At 37.5% G+C, this 21,326-nt stretch overlaps 1 protein-coding gene across 2 annotated transcripts in view; it reads right to left on the bottom strand.

Moving 5' to 3' along the window:
- Positions 1 to 1,485: 1,485 nt before the first annotated feature.
- PDE3A (phosphodiesterase 3A) overlaps positions 1,486 to 21,326 on the bottom strand; it is a 311,357-nt gene continuing 291,516 nt past the window's right edge. For both annotated transcript variants that reach the window (XM_067008836.1, XM_059080068.2), the window contains 6 exons: positions 16,412 to 16,525; positions 16,076 to 16,275; positions 14,057 to 14,260; positions 13,214 to 13,369; positions 11,619 to 11,877; positions 1,486 to 5,578 (listed from right to left, as the gene is read on the bottom strand). In XM_067008836.1, the coding sequence (XP_066864937.1) occupies positions 5,337 to 5,578; positions 11,619 to 11,877; positions 13,214 to 13,369; positions 14,057 to 14,260; positions 16,076 to 16,275; positions 16,412 to 16,525 (1,175 nt within the window). In that variant the 3' untranslated portion in view covers positions 1,486 to 5,336. The remainder of the gene's footprint in view (positions 5,579 to 11,618; positions 11,878 to 13,213; positions 13,370 to 14,056; positions 14,261 to 16,075; positions 16,276 to 16,411; positions 16,526 to 21,326) is intronic.

Genomic DNA, 21,326 nt, shown 5'->3' with positions numbered 1-21,326 from the left:
AATATTTTCCTCCCTGAGGCATGCAGAGAATTAGATAAATAATTAAATATTACTTTTTACAGTTTTCTGTTGCATAATAGTTCTGATTATATCAAAATGTTTAGCATCTCTATACCACGAAACATCATTTTATGGGTTTCAACTGACTAAAATATTTTAACAGATAATCAGATTTACTTTTTTTTTTTGCTTTGCTTCAAATAATCAAATTTAATATTCTTGGTAGTACTTACATATGATGATTTAATATTATTCTTTCTGAAGCATTTTTGTTTGAATTATTTACGTGATTAAACAATCACTTCTTGATGTAAAACAACGAGGAAATCTGTCTGAACATGAACATGTTCAGTATTTCTTATCAATAAGAAGAAGGCTTGCCTTTTCTTCTTTGCTCCACAACTCCTCAAGGAAGCAGAAATCCATGATACCAATGCCTGTCAATGTAATCAACCTTAAAAGTATGATATGGAGAAAAACTAGCTGCCTTTAGGTGGGGAATTTGGATTCATAAGAGCCTTAAGCACATGTCAAAAGCCAGTTTTGTTTTCCATCTACACACCATTCCATATCGTTTATAGTCATATCTGTACTAAAACAATCTATACCAGATCAGTATTTTTGAATCTGGATATTGAGTTCTACCACCTAAATAATGGCTTAATCTTCAGTTTTGTATTTTCAAACATATTTAGCAACAAAATGCTCAATTATTTTTTGTCACTATTGTTACTCTGCTATTAGAATGATTTTGTAGTGTGAACGTAAAGATCATAGTACCTAAAACTGGTACATTTCCCTCTGATTAGAAAAGCTACGCATAGTTTAATTCTGGAATGCTCTTCACCTAAAATGGGAAATTGGTCTCCTAATCTTAAAGTTCCATTTTGTTGGACAGATTAGAGAAATGGAATGACAGACAGCATCAGCAAGGTCATAGTTTTACTTCATAGAGAAATCACAAGAGAAATGAACGACTTAGAACTGGTTATAAAGTATTTTGCTGCTTGATAGAAGGCAAATGAAAGGATTAGTTTGGTTTCAGAGTATGTAGATATTTTAGTGCTCAAATACCTGGAGTTGAGTTATTAGCATTTGAAAATTTGTTGATTTGTTCCACACCCATTAGCTAATAATTATATGGAGAATTTGATTTACTGTAGATTATGAAAGTTTACAGAACTCTGTTTTACTGAAGCCTTCTGCCCATTTGAAAAGGCAGTTTATTTCCAAAATTGCGTATAAACCAGGAAAAGTGTTAAGTGGGAATCAGACTTAGGATGGAAGAGAGGACAGTAAGACGCTTATTGTGGTTTTCAGTATTATTTTAGAAAAACTGAATGACAAGGACAGTGGAGATCCCCATACTGACCTGGAAGCACCAAAAATACCTCCTAAAGCAGAAGAGAAATGATATTTTGATTCTTTACTTCTCATTAGTTAGGAGTTGTTCATCGCACAAATAGTTCACTTTTTGTAAAGCAGTCGTTTCAAACTTTAGACTTTATTTACAATGATAATTTTCATATCTTTATTACTTAGAAAATAATTTATGTTTTTCCATCATTTAAACAAAAAAATAGGCCTGAGTCTCATGCCTTTTGCACAGCTTTTACTTTCAAAGAAAGTTCTCTGGGAAAGTGACAGGGGACATCAGGACATTGCAAATCAAGAGAGGCAGGGGTGTGAGGAAATTGCAATACGTATTATACATGTAATATGAAGTCCGCTTGACATACCATCCATTGTCTTTAGTTTTACTGAGATTGTAATGGTTAGGATTTGTTCTGGAATTCCATCAAAACGGGACAGACATAATTTCGTGTTCTGTGTTTAGAAAGTGGATATTTTTTTAAACATAATAGGAGGAAATTCCTTCACTTCTCAGATGCAGATAAATCCCTGTACAGAACTACTCTCTTCATCTTTGACTAAGAGCAAAACCAGGTCTTATATAAATGACAAAAATAACTTAGAGTTTTAAAATATGCTGAAGTGGTGTTTTCACCAAGGAAACAATATTCTCAAGGTTGGCTTAGATCGATAACCAGAAAGACATTCTATCAGCATGCTGGAAATGACATCGATGACATTCTTAGTATACCTGGTCTTTTCCTTAACAGAAAGCAACCACTAGCATCAAGGCCACCAAATTCCAACTTTTCCTACCATTAGTTTCATGGCTGACCATACAATTCTTTTCCCTAAATGGGCTAGACATTCCTTCATTTGAAAGACCTGAGTTTATCTAATGGCACCTATAATTAGGCTCATATAAAAATGTAGTAAATTGCAACAAATACACTGGCACCACGGGAAGCAAGCTCCAGAGTTGGAAGTGAACACAGTAATACTGCTGTCGCCAAGGACAGGGAGACCATCACTAGCAGAAAATATCTTTTCATGTCTCTCGGCATCCTGTGGGATGTACTGGGTGCGTATGCAAGTCAAGCACTTGAAGAACCGCCATTCCTTGTCTTGAACTGACTTTAGCTTTAATACACTGGCAATTTATCTTTCTTTGAAGAAAAAAAATGATTAATCTGCCTAGACTGGTGAGCACAATTCTGGAATGAAGAGGTTCTTACTCTTCATTCAAACAGAACAAAACAAAAACCAGGTAGTGTGCTTAGACCTCTACTCTGGCAGCCAGGTGGGCCCCTACTTGGGGTCATGGAGCATTGAGGAAGCCAGCAATTGACAGTTATGAATGTATAACTACTCTGTCGCCATTTAACTTGCTCCATACCTAGACTTTTCCTGGACTTACATTTATTTTAGAGACACATGGCATTTGGAACATGGGAAAGATTCGTTTTGTTAAGTAATTAGATACAAGAGGTATGTGAGTATAAATGCTTCCCCCTCCCTTCTGTTATTTGCCATGGAAGGAAAATAAATTCACTGGGGAAATGTATTTGACTCACAGTAAGTTTTGCAAACATAGAGACACACAGGCAATACTAAAAACATGGAAAACAACTCAGTAAGTCTTAAATAATGAAGACGTGATGTTAACTCAGAAAAAAAGTTAGTCTCATTATTTAGGTAGGATCTGCGTCTATTTGATCCCTTTCATATTTTCCTACTTTGGGGGAGATTTGCCTTGAAACTATGTTTATTTTGGATTGTATTATCTTTGCCTTATTTAAAAAATGCTATGGATTATTGTATAATCATTGCTTTGGAAGGGAAGAATATCCATTAATGAGAAATGAAGGCATTTTTAATGTAAACACTCTTTCCTATGATTTGAGAGGAAATACAAAGTAGAAATCACAAGCAAGATTTACTTGAAGCTAAGGTTGTTTAGATGATGAGCAGGCCAGGATATAGTATCAAAGGAAATGTTAGAAGCAAAAAGTGTTGGGAAGAAAGGGACACCAATTATAAACATTCCTCATTGTTCAAGGAAGTCTTTCGCTTGAGAGGTGTGGAGCCTGAAGTTACCCAAAAGTTAGCCAGAGCTGCTAGTGAAAAAACATTCCTTGCAGCATCCTCATTTAATTGGCATAAAATAACTGTATCCGATTATCATTTAAATTAGAACAGGTAGATGAGTGGGTGTTCACAGACCTCCATGCAAATGAACCGTCCATCTCTTACTGGGCTTGGAGAGAGCTACAATGTATAAAAATGGTGATTAAAATAGAACTTTATAAAAATGTTTCCCTTTTCCCTTTAAAAAAAAAAGTTGACTATCTACAGAAACAAAAACAAATCTTTATATTTACATCAAGATAACTATTCATGACAAATATAATAATATGAAATAAAATATTGAAAGTGAGTATCAACTTTTTAAATAGAGGTTTGGCTCACAGCATAAACAAGTGTAGATAAACAAACAAACCAAAAAAAAAAAAAAAAAAAAAAAGACTGTCATTGATAGGCCCAGTCCCCCCAAATCCCTCTAGTCTTCCCTGCCAAAAGAAACATGACAATGGGCCAGGTTACAGCTAGAAGTCACCCCATCACACCGTGCGTGCAACACTACAACAGGGCTGTCCGCGCGACCTTTGCCACCCAAAAGCCAAACTTCACCAGTTGCCAAGAATCAGGCTTTCACTATGTCAATAAACACCAAACCCTAGGTTGAAATTTTCCTCTTCATCTCTCACTCACTATCTATCTCAGAGTGGGTTTCTGTTTGCCTTCCTTTCTTTCTTTTCTTTTTCTACCGCACATTTTGCAGCAAATTAAGACATGGGCCACCCCCGTTAAGAACCATTTCCTAGGCCTTCTCTGGCGACCTTTTAGAACTGTAACCTGATGAAAAGACCTGACTTCAGCTCCTTCTGAGGTGTTTCTGTTTAAAGAATGCCATCCCCTTCCATGGTGATTTGATTTTAGGTGAGTGACAGACAGACATACTCACAGACAAACAGCTCCTATACATTCATTCAGCGACTGGAAAATGCCTCAGTCTTCCCGGTTTAAGGCTGGTGACAGAGAGCCTCGAAGGGATGCACAGGCCTGTGGCCCTGTCCCCCATCCTGCCATCCCCTCCTTCTGTAGAGGGACTTTTACTGAAGCCAAGTAGAGGCAGGCGTTTGGGATGGCTGCCTCTTAAAGACTCTCCAGAGCGAACTGCATCCTGTTTGTTCACATGTGCTGAGTCGTCTGCAGCAGCAATGCTATGAACAACTAAAACCATAAAAATCTCTCTTACGTACATACAAATGTATATACACATGAGCATCCTTTCCATCTCTTTCTCTCTCTCTCTCACACACACACACACACACACACACACACACAATGTTGGCAGGATGTATAAGAATTCAAACAATGCTCTGGAACTTTCATCCCTCAGTACCAAGAGCAAAAGCTTCTTAGTCGTAACCTACATTTGCTACACTGCTTCCCGGCTAAAGCTGCACCATCTCCTTTGGAATTTGTTTTCCTTTAGTTTTTCCTTTATGATTTATTATATCACAGTGACCACTATATATCTTAACATGAATGTTACTAAATCGTGAAGCCAGGAATCCTGGCTTTTCGGTGTGTCTGCGTGTGTGTCTGTGAATATGTTTTACATGGATCTATGTGAGAGCTTATATACACACACACACACACACACACATATATACTTCTTCCTTTAAAAAAATCCTTAGAAGCTGGTGTTGTAATGTGAAAGCTTCTCTGAGTGAGAGTTTTTTAAACCATGTACCTCACTGTAAAAATAAACACATAAAATGCAAAGAATCCCAAAATGCCATAGCCGTTTGCCCATCTTCTCATATTTCTACAGTGTTGTGTCTAAGTGTTGTGCTGGCTTGAAAAGAGTCTGTGACAAGTCACTCTGTTTGGAAACGTAGCTCATTTATCCATTGTCACTGGTTTGGCTTTGGGGTTGGGGTCTCCTCTCCTTTCGGCTTCCCCTTTTCTTCATCTTCTTCCTTGATGGCCTGGATCTGTTCTGAGGGATGCTGCTGGGGGCACTGGTCCAGGGACTGATCCTCTATGCCCGCCAACCTCTGTTCCTCCTCAATGACTTTCTTCCACATCTTGTGGTTCTGCAGAAGGTGCTGAGTTATTTGGCAGTAGACTTTTCTCCTTTTGAAAGTTTTCTTTCCTGGGAAAACACCATATTAGACTACTTATTTGTGGGTCGAGTACATGACAGTTTTTTCCCCTTATTCATAGGGTTCAAGTACCAAATGGATACATATATCTATCACTTGATGTGTATATTGTAATAATCATTTTTGAGAGTGGGGAAATAAGAGGAAGATGGCATGAACCATTAACATATCATTGAGACGTACTGTGAACAGTATTTAATATCTGGTAACGTAACGTCCAGTTCAAGGTTTCGTCTGTGTCTTGGAATTATTACTCTCACTCCATTCAGACTCTCAAGATTTTCCACCTAGATTACTGGACTAATTCCTTGTTACGTGTTTCTCTGCTTTGTCAACCAACTCAACTCACAAAAGTCTACAATATTGATTTTCTTGAAGAGACCATTTTGATAGTACTGTTCTGCTTCCTGTGGACTTAAAAATTAATTTCAAACTCCTCTAGCAGGGAGCTTTGACTCTAGTGGGAAAAGAGAGAGTAGACAAGTAAGGACAATTACACTGAGTTGTACAAAGTCTTTGAAAGGTGGCAGAAAGAGAGGGAAATTACTTAGCTGGGAGGATGCTGCGTGATGATGGTGGCTTGGACTAGGACGGGGACAATGGAAACGAAGATGAGTAGATAAATGTGAGATACATTTGTGAGGTATAATCAACAGCACTTGGCAACTGATTAAATGTAAGGAAAAAAGAAGGGAGGAATCAAAGACAACCCTGAGCTTTCTGACGTCAACAGCTGAGTGGCAAGATGTACTGAGGAAGGGGTACATTAGATGAGCCGACTTGAGGCGTATGTTGAACATGAAGTGCCTGGGAGACCTCCAAGTGGAGAGGTTAAGTAGGCAGCTATTCTTTTCTAAGCACAGAATATAATGTACCTTCATTCAAGTGACCATTTTAGGCATAGGCCAAGAATTTGGAAGTTAGGCAGAGTCTCACATTGGATTATAAACTAACTTCTCTATGGACAGAAGTTTTTCCCCCCTTTGCGTATATATCTGCAAAGCTCCAGACTTTAGTTAGTATTCAGTAAGAGTTTACTAAATGAATTATGTTCTCTCTAGTTTCTGTTCCACAGTTCCAAGTACATGGTGAAGTGTTGACAAGTGATTGATGATAAAAATAATAAAGGTATGAAAACGTGGTCCACAGGAAATTCTGATGTGAGACTACATTAAAGAGTTAACAGTATAAGTTACCAGGATGATCTGCAAGGAAATTTGAATTTACTTAATGTAGTAATGACTTACCATGTAAAACCTGGAAGGATAAACAAAAGAAAAACATAGTAACCATAACAAAAAAAAGAAAAAAAAAAGCCGACTGCTAGGAGATGTGCCATCCACCAACATTTTTGTGGAAGTGCTAATGATTCCTTCAACAGTTTTAGTATTAAAAAAATTTCTTGTACCTTAAAAGATGATAAGATCAATTTTTAAAACATAGTTCAGAAAAAGGACACCAAATTACTTTGAATTACTTTTGAACCGTACAGAAACATAAGGAAATTATTAAGTTGGATGAATGCCGGGGTGGGGGGGGGGAAGGAATGGATACAGGCAGACTCATAGCAAGAAGTTTTTAAAAATATTTACTATATTCCTTATCTTATTCATGAGATGGACCCATCAATCAGCTTATAATGATCACCTACTAACTGACAAGCATTTTTCTGGATGCTATGGAAACAAAGACCAATGAGTCTCAGAGTTTGCCGTAAAGGCGCTTACCGTCTATAGGAGAGAGGGCCCAGAAGATCAAAACTGAAATACACATGCTATGTTTTATGATGGACCTAGATAAGTGACCAAGATGGCCTTGATGTTCCCCTCATCTTCACTAAACTTTAGATAGGTTTCTTCCAGACTCTAGGACCCGATCTAAAACTTGTAATCGCAAGTTCTTTCTCTGCTCCTTGGTAACGTAAATAAATCTTCTCCCAGCCTCTAGCCAGTTTGACAACCCAGGAGACATCTTTCTCAAGGACCTGGGAGCCAGCCCTTTGAAATGCAATTATTAAGAAAGACAGGGTCCCTATCACCGATCTCTGTGGGTAGGAAGGAGCCTAACTTCAATAAGCACCAATTAGCAAACAAAAATGGCCTAATCACATCGACCAACTCCCCTTAAAGGTCCTCAGTACTGTTTCCTTAGCTCATTCCAGCGTGTAAAAACTCTCCTGCCTTTGTTTTCAGTGGAGTTGAGTCCAATGTCTCTCTCCTATTGCAATAGTCTTGAAGAAAGTCTTCCTTACCATTTTTAACAAGTATGCAGTGCAATTTCTCTCTGACACATCAAAGTATGGCAACATCAGGTACTCAACCTGTGAGGGAGTAGATAAAGTCTTTTTCCAAAGGACATGACACTTGAGCTGAGATGTAAATTATGAGAATTAAATACACTGGGTGAAGAACAGGCTGGCAGCATTCTAGGTATGTGAGGGGCATGTGTACAGGCAGAGGGCATGGGGCCCTGGAGCATAACACCAATTTCTTCAATTATAAGATTCTTAACAAAGGCAATATATACATAATATAAAATTGAAAATAATCTGAATTCTTTCTATACAAATCAATAAAATATATTAATCCATTCAATTTTTAAGAGCAAACCTTTAAAATTACTTTTCTATCAAAGCTATCTACTTGTCTATTTCTACATTGTGTTTATTGTAGTTATGTTCAATTGAGAAATCTTTACATGTTAATATACTTTTTAACCTAATCCTTTGAGTCAGGAGAGTTACAGATGATCACTGGGTGAAGGATGGACTTGAATCAGTCGTAGCACACGCTCTACTGCTCAAGGTGATTATTCCATCCCAAAGTTACACACATTCACGGTAGTGCATTCACAGGGAAGAAGCTAACAAAAGCTCAACTTTTCTCTTTTTCCTTTCAGGGCAGCCCCCATGAGAGCAGCTGTTCTCTTATTAATGCTGCTAAACATTAGCAATAAACCTCTCTGGAATTAAACTGAATAAGGTGACGTAGAAGAAAGTTTGTACCAAATAAATTTGCGTAGATTAGAGTCTGCAGGTGGTCTAAAACATGCCTGTATTGAGAGCCAAATTGTTCAGCACTGGAACCTTTTGAAATGAGAACAAAGATCCTTTCATTGCTCAAACTCTAAATGCAGCTTAGTACTTCATTAGAAACCTCTTAGTTTGCCGTAGGAATCTTTCAAATTTAATTATGAGGTGGGGAAAAAAAGCCTTCTTTACCCAGGATACCATATTGAAATATTTAATTCTGTGTTTCCTGAGAGATCTCCAAGTTTTGCAAATTGCTGAAATTATCAGTGCATATTTAATTTACATTTTTTCTGAAATCTAAGTTTCAGGTTAAATCAAGTTAACCATCTCAGTCAATATGAATCCTGAAATTAAAATTACTAAGAGTCAATAACAATGGAGTTAAAACGAGGAGACCTGGGTTTCTTTTCTGGTTCTGTGGAATCCATCTACACCTTGGGCTGTCAAACTTCTGAGCCTCAGTTTCGACTTTTGTAAAATGAGGCAGCTGAACTGGATGATCACTGATTCCCCTTCCATTTCTAGAATCCTATTATTCCATGTGGCCAATTTTTACTAGATACTAACATTGCCCAATATTTATCATTTTCTTGGCTATAAAGGGATAGTTCAAATATAATTTTTCAAAAGCTATGGTTATCCAATCATTGTCGATGATGTTTTAAATTTTAACGTAAAGGTGACCAGTTGACTTTTAGAAGCCATTAGTAAACAGAATCCACAGAATTCTCATCTTGCTTTAGTGAGCTTGATTAAAAATGGGAAGGTCAGTAGAGTAACATCAGAATCTGAGAGTCAGTATGGCCACCCAACCCTACAGAACAGAGACAAATCGAATATTTGGTTGTTTGCTGTATTTGCTGCTAAAGGCAATGCTGACGAGTTGAGCCTGTTGAATCTCCTAACCTAGGTTCTTCAATTCTTGATGCCCAGATTATGTATGTGTTGCTTCAACGTATGAGTTCAAATAGCAATCAAGTAGGGCCCACGGGAACAAAGATTTTCCAGAGGCTAAGCTGACCACACTTTCCAATAACATTCAGTGGAAAAACTGTCCAGTCCTTAGTCGGACAGCAAATTACCTGGCTCTTTGAATGAAAAAAAAAAGTAAAAATTCACGCATGTTTATTAAATGAGAAAATGAATAATCCATGAATCCTGTCTTGGCTCCTACCTCTGAATCCCAAGATCAGCACAAAATTTTTAACGGACATCTTTTGACAAGCATCAGAGGAATAAAATAAAATTACTCTGATAATAGAATATTGAAGGAAAACAACTTTTGATTTTCCTCCCATTCTGTATAAAAGTTAATATATGGGTTAGACCTTAAGCAAAAGTTTGACCTAAAGCCTAACTTGCCCCGTCTCACCAGTCTATGGTTAATAATGAGTTCTTTATCTCTGCTTATGTGAGTTTACGACGGGGCACTTATATGAGGGCAAAATAGGTTAATACACAGGTTAGAATATCTCTTTACCTAGATGGCCAAATGAACTAAGTCATGCATTTCCCTGACTGTGCTAAAAGAAAAAAATGATCATAATGTCTTTCATTGGTAATATTTTTGATAAGGGCCTTGAAGAATATCAATATTAAGACTGAACTTCCTTTATGAAGGTAGATAGAGAACACATACTATACTCCCATGAACACAGGAACAGTATTTGTGCAATATCACTGTAAGGGTTATTGGTTTTCCTAATTATGCTATTAGGGCCTCCTCCCTATGGCAGGAGAAACTGGACAATATTTCAAGACATGAAGAAAAATAATCCTGATTTTATAGACAATTAAGTTCAACAGATTAGAACGGCTACATGATGCACTCCACATCAACGACGAGATGTGACCACTTCTCACTGTCACTATTGCCACTACCCTGGTCCAAAGCCACAGTCATCTCTCACTTGGATAATTTCAATAGCCTCTTAACACACTACCCTGCTTATACCCTTGCTCTTACCCCAAACTCTAGAATATTCTCAACGAAGCAGCTGAAGCAATCCAGTTAAAACATTAAGTTGAATCAACTAAGTCTTCTGCTCAAAACCTCTGATGGCTTCCCATCTTACTCGGAGTAAAAGCCACACTCCATACTGTGACCTGCAGAGCCCTACCTTCTAACCCTCCAACATCTCGGTCTCCACTCACCACCCCGCTTCCTCTGCTTCAGCCTCCCAGCTCTCCCGATGCTCCTTGAACACCCAGCCAGTGTCCACGTCAGGACCTTTTCACGGTTTGCTTTCCTCTCTCCTTGCAATGCTTTGTCCACATCTATTTCCATGGATCTCTCCTTCCCTTGCTTCTTTCAGGTTTAAAAAAAAAACATCTCTTATTTAGACCGTCCATGGCTATCTTATCTAAGATTTTAATCTTTCTGCACAATATTTCATATCCTTATTTTTCATTTTTATTTTTAAACTCTAGCATTGATCAGTACCTAACATATTACAGATTTACTGATTTGTCTTTCTTAGTGTCTGCTGACCTCACTGGGATATAAGTCTAAAATGGCAAGGATTGTTCGAATTTTTTTTTTGTCTGATCTGTTCATGGCTCTGTCTTTAGAACCTAGAAGAATGCCTGGCACAGAGTAGGTGCTTAATAAATATCTGATGAATGAATGAGTGACTACTACCTCTTACCACTTTAGCACCCCCCCCCCCCGAAGCAAGCCAGGAAAAGCCTATGGCTGGTCTAGATAGTACCTGAGATTCCTAAGTCATTCAGATACTCTGAAAAATAGGCTTTGATGACTTAATTGTCTTACTTCGTAACAGAGAACATACCTTTTTATGAACACGGTATTATAATCGATTCCACAGTCTGTAATTTCCACTGTCATGATATTGGGGCAGGGGGAGTATCCGTAATCACTGCAGCAGGTGATATTTGGACTAAGCTATGAAATTCACGAGGAGCATCCAATTTATTGCGAACCTAAGTAAGAAAACAATCCTAGGAGAAGCACATTCGAGAGCGATTCTATAACTTACTTGGAGATTCACTATTTTTACAGGTTTCCTCTTCGTTTGGTGCTTCCTCCTCCTCCTCCTCCTCTTCTGGGTCATCGGTGTCTCCTGACTCATCACCGTCTTCCACCCATTTCCCTGGCATCAGTCCTGCTGAATCATAGGAGTTGCAGAGAGGACCCACAATGTGCGAGATGAAGGATTCCTGAAGGTTGGCCAGCTGAGGAGCAGAACGGTCCATGAAAGGGCTTATTGGTAACCCGAGGCTGGCCTCTTCGTCACCCTAGAAATAGGAACGTAGCAGGAACAGTTACTAGAAAGGCAAAGGACAAGGAAAGTGTAAAATACAAATAACGTCACCATTCCCTTGGCATCTAAAATTTGCAAATACGCAAGAACCCAGGCATACGTGTGACCTCTTTCTTTCCTGGACTGCTAAGAGATTTTCCCCACATTACTAAGATTCCTGTTGGACTGCTTTGTTTCCATTTACCACTTTTGTAATCTTGAGGGTTTGGTTTCTGATCAAGGGGAAATACAAGAAATGGTTAATGTCTAAGTAGATAACCTTTCTTACCACACTAGTCATTGTTCCTTATATTAGAGTATAAGTTAGAATATAAATGCATCTTAAAAGGCAATGCTGGATATAAATATCCAACAAATAGATAATCTATCATGGTTTCCTTTTTTTTTTGCCTTGGCTGCCAGAAATTTTAAAGTAATTTATTCCTCAATTAAAGTCGCTACCTTAACCCGGCTTTGGGTTGAATTTTGTCTTCTGTGATTATATAGTCTCTGATATTCTTATTTATCTATGTTTAACAGTACTACTGTATAAGTGTTTCCTTTGAACTGATTCATTTCTGGAAAGAAAATATGCTTGTAAACCAGAAGTTACCTAACAACATTAATGAAGGAGTTATACCAAAATATCAACAATGGTTATGCCTATGTAGTGGAATTATTATAACTGGATTTTCTCTTTCCATTACATTTTTTCTATATTCAATATTTCAGGATTGATTGATTATGAATTTATTCTGAGGAAACGCAATACATTAGAAAGCACAAACATTTATTTTATATATAAGTCCTATCTATAATGCTCAAAAAAGTTCTTTCTAATATTTCTTTAAAAATGTCCAGGGAGGGCTTCCCTGGTGGTGCGGTGGTTGCGAGTCCGCCTGCTGATGCAGGGGACGCTGGTTCGTGCCCCGGTCCGGGAGGATCCCACGTGCCGCGGAGCGGCTGGGCCCGTGAGCCATGGCCGCTGAGCCTGCGCGTCCGGAGCCTGTGCTCTGCAACGGGAGAGGCCACAGCAGTGGGAGGCCCGCGTACCGCAAAAAAAAAAAAAAAAAAAAAAAAAAAAAAAAAAAAAAAAGTCCAGGGAAAGGCGATTTATTAATACTCGCAAATAACTATCTTAGAGTTTTTATGCTTACAGTTTAGACCAACTTTTGTCATTTTTTTAATCCTCTGATTAAAATTGGCCAGTGCCTTTTCTGATGGTAGCATGAATATGAAATAGACTGATCAAGCTTTTACAGCTTTTGGAAGCTTTAGGGAATTTATGAGCAGCCTCAATATGGATTAAGAGAAATAGTGCAGTTAGTTACCTGTTCATAAAATTCATTGACAATACCCTCTGTCCACTGAAGATGGAGCTCTTTAAACTTAGCTGGCCCATTGATATCAGCCAACTTTATACACATTTGACAAACCAGCAGACGATCATTTTCATTGGTCCAATCTATTCCAACTTCATCATTCACCTGTTTGAGGGACCAAGTTACAATGGGTTCTGACTCAATGAAAGCAAAAGTTGAACAGGAGAATAAACAACAGAATATTGATTGTCTTCCTACCATGTGCAGATTAGAATACCAAGTAATGAGAAACATCTCAGCTGTTTCAAATAACGTTATTGGCTTGCATAAATTAATACTAAAATAGCTCACCAAAAAAAGTAAAATAACAAATGATGGATAATTATTAATTATGGAATTGAAAAGAAATGCTATTTAATATTATCATAGGTTTTAAATTACTATTAAAGTAATGTGGCTACAAATAATAAGAAATTTTGAGTTAACATTTGGGTGTTTATGTTTGATGTATGAAATTCTGCTTCAGGTTTTTGACCTTTACTACTGCCAGGTAATTTCTGTTAGCATTCCACAGAGATGAGAGCAAATTAAATCAAACAAAAACACAATGATAGTTAGAATTCTATTATTTCTCTGCAGTGCAAAGTATAATCTACACAGACAGCACCTCAACGTATCGGGTTTCCAGGTTGGGACCAATGCCTAAATACCCGCTCTGGTTCAACATTTCATTTCCTCTCATTTTCACATTTGACATATATGAGGTGACAGCAGTGAGTTTTGTTCAACACTTTGATTCCATGACTTCTTTCAATGTGGTCAGAAAATGAAGACTGGTACAAATCTAGTTACCTTGGCATTAAATTTGGCTACGAAGTCAAAGTGTTTCTTCAGGTCGGTGGCCAAGATTGCTTCAATGACAAGGAAACGGAAATGCTTAAATTCCACATGGTCAAGGTTAACTAAGAAGTTATATTCCGGCCGGGACATGAAAAGATTCCACGCAGCAGCTGCATGATGATTCTCCAAAACTGAACGATCATTATAGAGCACCGCCTAGGCCAAGACGAGAGTGAAGAGTTCAACTTTTTAAATTAAAAAACAAAAATAAATGAGAACATGCAAAGCTTTTGGAATCTTCTCTTATCATGGAACACAGGAATGTAATCTTGTGACAGCCAGTTATTAAGAACCACTTATTGCTGTACATTGTTTACTTTTCTTGGTTAAATTTCCTTTTTTGTAAGATAAAGTTCATTTCCTTGAAACGTTATTTCATTTCCTTGAAACTTTATTTCAAATTCTTGCAGCTGAAGGGCTTAGAGTTAGATTTTATCAGATTATTATTATTTTGCAGGGCACAGGAATTTAACCATTAAAATATGCAAATATACTAATATTCCTAAGAAGCAACTCAGTTACTTCCCACATCTAGAATAAGAGTGACTTCCTTTTAGTTAAATACATATAACTAATACAGAGGAATGGAATCCCTGAGAAGCCCATAATTCAAAAGATTCTTACCCCACAATCAGCCATAGGAAATATCACCCCCCGTCTGCTAATTGAAAGTATATAGTAAATATCTACTTGTTTGAAATTCTCCAGTAATGCTGAGAGAAGCTGCAAAGGAAAAGGAAGTTGCCTAAAAAATGCTTGGAGACTAGTGTGGTAGATTTAGATGGAGGGGAAAAAAGGTATAAGGACAAAAAAGAAAGACCAAGGACATGAAAATTGATATTTTATGAATATTAATAAATATTAATTTATCATTGCTTGCTGATCCATAATCATTAATCACAGTTGAGAGGCTAGGAATAGGTTCTGTTGTGAGATACCAAGTGAGGCAAGTGAAAATGCATGCATGTGTAGGAAAATTGAATGGTATATGGTGTTGGCAAAAGGATTTGCTTATCTTTAGGGAAAATATACTCTGGTGTATGAACGGCACAGTGAAAGAAATTAAAGTAAGCAGTGAGAAAAAAAATCAGGATATTTGTATTGTATACAGATTGGAAGAAAATTCTAGACTAGTCTATAAGAGAGGGTGTGGAAATGGATGAGAATGGGGAAAAAGACAAAAAGCAAACGTGACCAAAAAAAAAAAAGAGTACTGGACCAGATTAGCCTCTACATCCTCTAGAAAGAAAAACAAGATCTTGGGATCTTTAGTAACATGGGTCCAGCTGATTAAATCAAGGAAAAGCTTATTAAGTTTAATTATATAGATGGAGATGCCTAAATACTTAGTGATTAACATTGGACTTAAATTTAAGTACATGCCAAGATGAACTTCTTTAAAGTTACTGTTTTTGGAGTACTATGTTCAGGTAAAATATTTCCCTTAAGTGAATGAAACAAATTGATTTTTAATTCTTCCTAACCAATAAAAATGCCATAAGAATAGTAATTGTTATAATGAATATATCTCAAAGGAATGGGATTTATATCCAAAGGTGCCTTACGTTCTTAATAGTCTTAAATTTATATCCAAAGAAACCTTTAATTCTTAAATTAGAGAACCAAGAGAGATTTGGTTCTCTAATCTTTTCAGAAAGAAACTTTTGTATAGGTCAGATTTTCTTTGTTGGGGAAGTTCATTAACATGAATTCAAGCGGTTTTTCTTCCTAAGAAAATTGAGAGGGGATCCCCATGGGCGATAAAGTTACATATGCACCATTGATGACTTAGAACAAACCACGATATCTTTTCAAAATGAGCATGGTCTCTAAGAATTTTATCTCAGGGCTAAATATAAACAGGCACCAAGTGAATATGAGCTAACGTGAAAGTCAAATGTACAAAATTAATTTTCTTCAGAGAAATCGCAAAATTGAATTATTTCCCCTGATCAAAATTGAAAGATTTACCTGAGGAGCACTAGTTGCAACCAGGAAAGCATTAGTCCTTCCCGGGTGATCAAAATCATGCATGGCTGCAGCCACATACAAGGCCATCAACTCCAAGGCAGGGATATTTCCAGACAAACATCCATATTTATCATCTGGCACATTACACATTTTTGAGAATACATATCCCATATGTCCATGTGTAAACCCACTGTCAGAATCTGAGAAGACACAATGAAGATAATAGAGCTTTTACGAAAGTATTAAACTGATATCATTTGTCTTGATTTCCTTTTTAAAAAACCACTCTTCTCTTCCCATAATTTACACGGGAGCACAGAGGGACTTCATACGTACCTGAATCGCTTGCTGATCCGTGATCATTAATCACAGTTGAGAGGCCGGGAATAGGTTGTGTCGTAAGATACCAAACAGCATGTAAGACATCGGTGGCATGGATTCTGTTATGGTCTGTAACCAATGCAAAGGAACAGTCATTCAGCTGTGAACGCTGGGGTCCGAAGACCAAGAGTGCCACCTACTGGATAAAAAGTTTAGTCCTCTCATTTTAATACCCCAGTGAAAGACAGCCAAATATTCTAGGACAAATACTCTGTGACTACTCTTCCATTCCTCGGTAACATCCAGAGTAACAAGAAAAAAACGCAGCAATAACGTTCATTACACATGCAGATGTCTGAAATGAAAAAAAAAATGTCTAGAGTCCACCAGAAACCTAACGTATGTAGGAAACTCACTCTCTGAATCCACTGTGATGTTTACCCTTGTTCTTATTCCCATGTTCCTGTATAAAACTACACAGAGGACTGGAACAAAAGACCCACGATATACTTAACCTAGATCAGACCAATGGTCTATACCCACCCAGTATTTCATCTCTGATAAATAGCATCTAAATATAATTTGTGAACTGAACATAGTATTTTTCTTCCGTATCAAACATAAAACACTGTAATAAAAATGAATAACACATCTTTTATATGTATACTAAATCCACAAAGCAAATGCAAAATCAAAATCGATAATGTTCTCTGATCTAGAAATCCTAACTTGGGAATAAAGTTCTAGGAAATACCTAAAGAGGAAAAATTAAAACCTCTTTGTATAATAGCGTAGGGAGTTGAGCCATTCCGAAGAGTAAGAGCTAAGGGGGAACCAAATCTCCTAGTTATAACGTCATTACCATGGGAAGGGGGTCCTATCGCTACAGGTACAGTTCAGCTTCTAGGGAACCATGACCAAAGGCCCACTGTGCTCTCGGCTCACCTTCCTTCTCTGTGCAATTTTCCCATGATTTTCTCTTGTTTATCTGGCCTTTCAAAATACTTCATTGATTGGTACGCTTTATCCTAAATATGCTGTCTTTACACATTTTATTCCGAATGACCTACCATGATACAATTTCCTTCTCTAATGTAATAGATTACATCTCTGAATAATACTCAACAGATGAGAAGCAAAAACAGAAGAGAACACGTAGAATGATAGTGGGAATTTGAGAGAAACACCTGTTCCCTGGTTGGGGAAGAATGAAGAAACTATGCCATCTGTGGTGTTGGTGGCACACAGGAGAACGTAGGAAGATGCCTATGTTCCTACATTGCTGGCAACTATTAGGAGTCAGTCTTTAAGCTAAATCTTGGGTGAACACTCCAGGAACTCACTGAGGGGCTGCGAGGTCTTTAGAGGATGTCTTCAGAAGAGCTTGGAGAAGCAGACCTCCTAGGCTCCCAAGGGGTCAACAGCAAAACCTGTTCACAGTCATTGCCAGAGGTGAATACGGATATTACCTAGTTTCCAAAGAACAATTTTATTCCAACTGGAGTCTCTATTTCTGTATACGGACTATCTCAAGTGATTTAAGACAATTACATTTTATGTCTATAACCTGTGCCATGTACGAAGTTGATCACGGTAGAAGTTTCTCGATCTACGACAGATCTTTGTCTCTGCTCTGACATTTATTACCTGTGTTACTGAGTGAGTGACTTAAAACATTAAGTCTCACTTCCTTATCTTAAAAATAGGGAGACAATAATAGTGCCTATTTCACAGTCCAATTTTGAGAATTACAGAAGGGAACCTATTTTAAAGTGGCTGGTATATAGTAAGCTTGCGATTGATGTAAATATCATTCACATAAAATACATGATTGCTCTTAAAACAAGATGACAGATTAGCACAGATGACCTGTTTTCTTTCAGAATCAATGCTGGGTTTGTAAGAATAGAATTGAAGAGCTAAAATAAAAACGATGCTAAGCCCTGGGGGAGGGAGAAGGCAGTGATGACCTAGTAGAGGAATAATATGCAGCCTGGTCAGAGACTGTCTAGGGCTATATTGGGAGGGAGCTTCTGGGTTAAGTTCTTTTCCCTTGTGGCAACCTGGGAAGATTACTGTGTGGATGTAATTAGCCATTACCACTGCAAGTCAGGGAAACCTGCGCTTCTGCCCAGTATTACAAAGGTGGGTGGGTGTTAGTATCAGGGTGCTGGCCGAGCCTCTTTGGGGTGAGAAATAGACAATACCACGTACAGGTGAACTTGTTGCTCTTGAGTTATCCTGCTTCCTGCCCTGTTCCTCACCCCAAGGTCCAGGTCCAGAAGGTTTGATAGGTAAGTTTTATAGACTTTCAAAGAACAATTGAAATGATTTAGTGCTGAAAATGTACAAACAAGAAAGCGGCCAAACACATTTTATAATTCTAGTATAATCTTAAAAAACTTTTTTTTCTTTATACATTATTTGTTTTTTAGAGATTAGTATAATCTTGATTAAAAAACTAGGTAAAGAGAGTATACAGGAAAGAAAAATTCCTCCTTTTACTTTTGAGTATAGGTTCAAAAGTACTAAATAAAACAATAGCTAACGAAGCCTAACTCCATTTAAATACATACATATATTTATAGATAGATAGATAGAGATATAGTTTGGCAGGTGTAGCTCTAAAAGAATTACGGGGCTTCCCTGGTGGCGCAGTGGTTGAGAGTCCGCCTGCCGATGCAGGGGACACGGGTTCGTGCCCCGGTCCGGGAAGATCCCACGTGCCGCGGAGCGGCTGGGCCCGTGAGCCGTGGCCGCTGAGCCTGCGCGTCCGGAGCCTGTGCTCCGCAACGGGAGAGGCCCTCGTACCGCCAAAAAAAAAAAAAAAAAAAAAAAGAATTATGTTGTCACTATCACTTAAGCAGGTTGGAAAAACCATCTGCCTTTAAGTAGTCATTAACATGTTTGTTAAACAAATATTTACTTGGCACGTACTATGGGCAAATACTGTGTCACGTGCTGGTATCACTGTTGCTCTTGACGTTAATTCTCTGGGGACCAGCTCAGGAGCAAAGACACCCAGGAAAGATGCTAGCTAGGTCAACACAGGGGATTGACAAGTTTCTGTAGGACATACGAATATGCTCAGAATGCCCTTCTTTTTCTGGCCCTGGAAGGCAACGGACAGGGCTAAGGAATAATATCACAGCTCTTCTTATTTTATCATTATTATTCTCATCGTCTTCCTTCATCTCTGCATTTTGGACAAATCCCTTAATAATTCTCTCACCCACCAGGCAACCTCCCCTGCCTTTTTGACAACACATAAACACACGTGCCTGCACTAACACATCACGTGCCCTACGCTTTCCCAGAGCCTGCCCATCCCCCTCCGCTGTCTTGATACACTTGTTTTCTCAGTTTTTCGTTATGCCTCAAGCAGCGGGATGAAGCGAGCTGGTATGGAAGGCTGGGGTTGTATGTAAAACTTACAGATTTTTTAGACCTAAATTTATAGATTTTCCATTGAAAATTCTCTATGCTCCTATTCACCAAAGGGTGAGGGAAAGTATTAATACTACAGAACAGAAACGAGACTTGAAATATATTTTTTCTTTGGAATGTAGCTAACACTGTGATATTTCTGCCCTTCTAGCTTGTTCCACGTCGACTCCGTATCTAGCTTTAAAACTGGTGGGCCCCTCACATATAGCTTGATCGAACTGAACTAAACTAAGTTGAGCCAAGACTATTCTCATGGCTACCATTAAATAGTCCATGGGGGTGGGATGAATTGGGAGATTGGGATTGATATGTATACACTAATATGTATAAAATGGATAACTAATAAAAACCTGCCGTATCCAAAAAAGTAAATAAAATGAAATGTAAAAATTCAAAAAAAGTTTAAAAAGAATAAATAAATAGTACATGATCGTAGGTATTTCTGAAGCATTATCTCCACTTCTCAAACTTGACTAATGAGAATGAGAGGTGCCAGGAAGAATATATTTGAGAGATGAAAGTCTTTGTAAATAGAAAATGCTCTCTTTAGAGTAACTTCGAATCCATGAACGAATATGACCTAACAATTTATCACCTTTACTAGCCAAAAAGGCCCAACTGAAAGGGACCGCAAACAATATCAAACATTATTTTCTCTCTGTGCGACTGAATATAAACTATAATTTATCCTAATCTTTTTTGAACAAATATATTTTCGGTATCACATTTCTATCAGTGAGTTGTCTATATTTATAATTTTACCCACTGCTGCTCCATGAAATTATCTATCTATCTATCTAATCTATCTCATTTTTAAATCTATTAATAGATTTTTCAAATTTTACTAAGGGTTCTGGGTACAAACTTAAAAGCTTTCATACCTTCCCTCTTCTCTTGGAAACTGTTAAAGGTGTACTTGGAACTGAAATAAAAATTTAGTTTCTAAACATTTTAGCTCAACTATCACAGTAAAGCTAATCTAACCCCATTTTGGTTACCCTTTGGCTTTTTTCATTTAGTTGTGTGGGTTTATACAGAGATATTGGAAATATAATTCTCTAGGAGTAGATGTTAAATTAGTAGACATACAACAAATTTTTGCACATGCTAATTTTAAATAACGATAAACAAAACTCTTAATAAATGTCCATACTAGTCTAAATGTACAACCCTACAACATGCAAGGTATTATTACTTAAAAGTGATCATCAATTCAGTTAAAACTTTTCTCTGAGAAGATATAAATAAATTCTCTTTATGGGAAGTGTCTGGGACTTCTAACAGAACAAATAAAGTTATTATAACAATTCTTTTCACCTAGAATGAAGAACCTGCTATTTCAGGAAAAATATCTGTTTACTTGTAACATCTAAATATGTAATAAGACACAATAAAAATGAATAATAAAATTTGGAACCTGAAAACTTCTTTTTACACTTAAATAAATACTGGTCAACTTTCTCTGAGTTAATGGTATACTATC

Source organism: Kogia breviceps, chromosome 12, assembly GCF_026419965.1.
Source record: "Kogia breviceps isolate mKogBre1 chromosome 12, mKogBre1 haplotype 1, whole genome shotgun sequence".
Classification (NCBI taxonomy): Eukaryota; Metazoa; Chordata; class Mammalia; order Artiodactyla; family Physeteridae; genus Kogia; species Kogia breviceps.
The sequence above is the reverse complement of the archived record's forward strand: the minus strand, read 5'-3'. Positions and strand labels throughout refer to the sequence as shown.